We start from the raw sequence: 2739 nt of genomic DNA, 5'->3' as shown, positions 1-2739 counted from the left end.
ACTTTCTTTCTAGAAAAAAATTAGATTTTGCTTGCAGAACCTCCTGATGTAACAAATTTCCAAAAAGCTACCATATATTTGTTTTCATTTTACAAGTAATTCCTCATCCGTAGAAGCTTGCATACTTTTGAATCTTGAACAAATAAATTACACTAACATTAAAACAAACTAAAATGCGTTTGGTTTACAGTAAGTTTTTCCTCATAAAGTAAATTTAAGCCGATTACTATATCATAAACTTGTTTATTTTATTGTGAGAATATCAACGCTATAGTTTCTTTATTTTTGTCCATTCTCTATTTGATTCAGTTTCATTTGGTTTTTATCACTCTTCAATTTTACATACATTTTGTAATAAGATTATCACTCATAAACTTGAGCAGGAAGACGAGGAGTTAAAACAACTTCAAGTGGGTTCTTTCTAATACTTGTCATTCCAGCACTCTCTTCCATGTCGAGAAGTAGCTCATCAGATGGCCTAATAATTTTGAACCCATGAAGCAAATTTGCAAGTGTTAAATGCATAACTTGCATAGCAAACAAAATTCCTGGACACATTCTTCGACCGCTTCCGAATGGTATTAACTGGGGACTCTGTCCTCTAACATCAAAATCTTTTTGACTTGTTAAAAACCTTTCTGGTCGAAATTCACAAGGATCCTTCCATATTTCTGGGTCTTTTTGAAGCTTTTGAATATTTACTATGAGTCGTGTTCCCTTCGGGATGTGGTAACCAGCAACCATACAATCCTCAATGGATTCATGAGGGATTAGAATTGGTGCTGCAGGATAGAGACGTAATGTTTCCTTCACAATAGCTTGGAGATACAACAAATTGTTTACATCAGATTCCCTCACTTGTCTTTGCCTCCCAACATGTTCGTCCAATTCAAGTTGAGCTCTCTTAAGTACTTCTGGATTATTAAGAAGTAAAGAAAGAGCCCATATCATTGTAACTGTTGTAGTGTCAGATCCAGCCAATATAAGAGCCTACAGAATACCAACTAGCTATGTTAGATAATTAAAAAAATTAGATAAATATGTATGAAAATATACCACTTCATGATAAACCCAATTATATATGCATGCATATATACCAAACATGTAGCCTTGGTGACAGTATCAGCGTCATATTTAGAAAGTTGTCCGTCATCTTTAACTCTAGAAAGCATCACATCCATGAAGTCATGCTCTTCCACATTTTCTTCACCAATATTATTCCTGTTTTGTTGATGCTCTTGAAGCCATTTATCAAACACTTCGTCAAGCATTTTGGCAGTCTTCTTCATGGCTTTCTCATGTCCACCCAAATCCAACCACTTTAGAAACGGAAACGAATCTGAAGGAACAAACACTCCAAACCATTCAAAGAAATCCCTCAATGCCTTTCGATACTCTTCATTATCATTGCCACTGGCATCCACCGCCGTTGAGAATCGCTTTCCAACAACTATTCTAAATATGGTGTTGAGAGTTATATCTCCAAACCACGTCTTCATCTCCACCAACGTTTTCTTCTCGCTATTATCCTTGTTTCTGACACATAACTCATACAACTTCTTCATCGATGTTTGGACCTCGGATACCCTTATGTGTTGGAGCTTCTCGAGGCGGTGGTTCGTCAAGAGTTCGAGCATGGCTATTTTTCGGACATGGCGCCAGTGTGGACCGTATGGGCTCAACCCCAACATGGCATAGTCATACCCTAACAGCTTTGAGGCCACGAGCTTTGGACGAGAGGCAAAGATTCTGTCGTTTGTAGTAAAACACTCTCTCGCTATTTTCCAATTGCTTACAATCAAGTTTGTGTACGCACCCAATCTCAACGTAAAAATTGGCCCATATGCATCGGCCATTTTGGCAAACGTTGTGTGGGCTGGTTCATTTGCATCTAAAAGATGGAGGTGGCCAATCAGCGGCAAGGCGCCACTGGCTTCAGGTGGCAGTCGCTTCCGATGAGGACGGACTCTTCCTCCATATATCTTTAAGAGAGCATAGAGAAAGATGATGACGGCGAAGATTCCGGCAACGGTGTCGGGGAAGGAGAAGCTAGAGAGTTCCATATTGCCTACGACAACGTTAGCAAATTTGGAATATTTGAGCTCTTAGGGATTGATTTTGTATAGGATAGGTATGAATAGAAACCGTAAGGAGACGCGAAATTTCGCTTACAGAACAACAATTTTGTTTGGAACTCTTATGTTAACGATCTCATTTTGAAATTTGGTGCAATAATGCGTTTGAATTCAACGTGTGAACTCTCTTACCTTCGAATATTTGTCATCTGCTCCAACATACAAAATTTGTTACTATCCACAGAGATCGAACAAGGAAAAAAACACACGTAATTCATGATGTGTTAATTATTTGGTGAGGATTCTATCTTGAAAATTTAAAAGATCTTAAACTTTTTATAAAATAAATTAATTAATTTAATCTCGATTTCAAGATGAAGATAGGTGGAACTTTTGGATGAGAGTATTTTTTAAAAAAAAAACCATTGGTAAAATGTATGAAATTTAAAAGTAAAAATATGTTTATAGATTTAATTTTCGAACACAACAAACTAAAAATCAAATGATTATCAATCGACCTAAACCTATTTTTCTTCCTCTTTTAATTAAAGATTACAGTGATATATTGTTGTAAACTGATAAAACTTTTCTGCAACCCTTTCTGTTAGATCGATAATGTGAATACGTTAGTATTTTATTTATTTTTGAAAAAGAATCTTTTGAT

The 2739-nt window shown here is 36.2% G+C and overlaps 1 protein-coding gene across 1 annotated transcript; it reads right to left on the bottom strand.

Annotated features, from left to right (window-relative positions):
- Positions 1-229: 229 nt before the first annotated feature.
- LOC120085337 (cytochrome P450 CYP82D47-like) lies at positions 230-2356 on the bottom strand. The gene is made up of 2 exons (XM_039041270.2): positions 1098-2356; positions 230-990 (listed from the first exon to the last, which is right to left on the bottom strand). Exons 1-2 carry the CDS (start codon positions 2061-2063, stop codon positions 364-366), a joined length of 1593 nt encoding a protein of 530 aa, XP_038897198.1. The 5' UTR covers positions 2064-2356; the 3' UTR covers positions 230-363.
- Positions 2357-2739: the final 383 nt, after the last annotated feature.

Source organism: Benincasa hispida, chromosome 9 (assembly GCF_027475165.1).
Source record: "Benincasa hispida cultivar pf3 chromosome 9, pf3_genome.v1.1, whole genome shotgun sequence".
Taxonomy (NCBI): domain Eukaryota; kingdom Viridiplantae; phylum Streptophyta; class Magnoliopsida; order Cucurbitales; family Cucurbitaceae; genus Benincasa; species Benincasa hispida.
This window is presented reverse-complemented; position numbering and strand designations above follow the sequence as displayed.

Excerpts from the sequence above, each read along its gene's own strand:
- LOC120085337 (XM_039041270.2), bottom strand. The coding sequence starts at position 2,063 with ATGGAACTCTCTAGCTTCTCCTTCCCCGACACCGTTGCCGGAATCTTC. Across the intron at positions 991-1,097 it reads TCACCAAGGCTACATGTTTG|GCTCTTATATTGGCTGGATC; the intron begins GTATATATGCAT and ends GGTATTCTGTAG.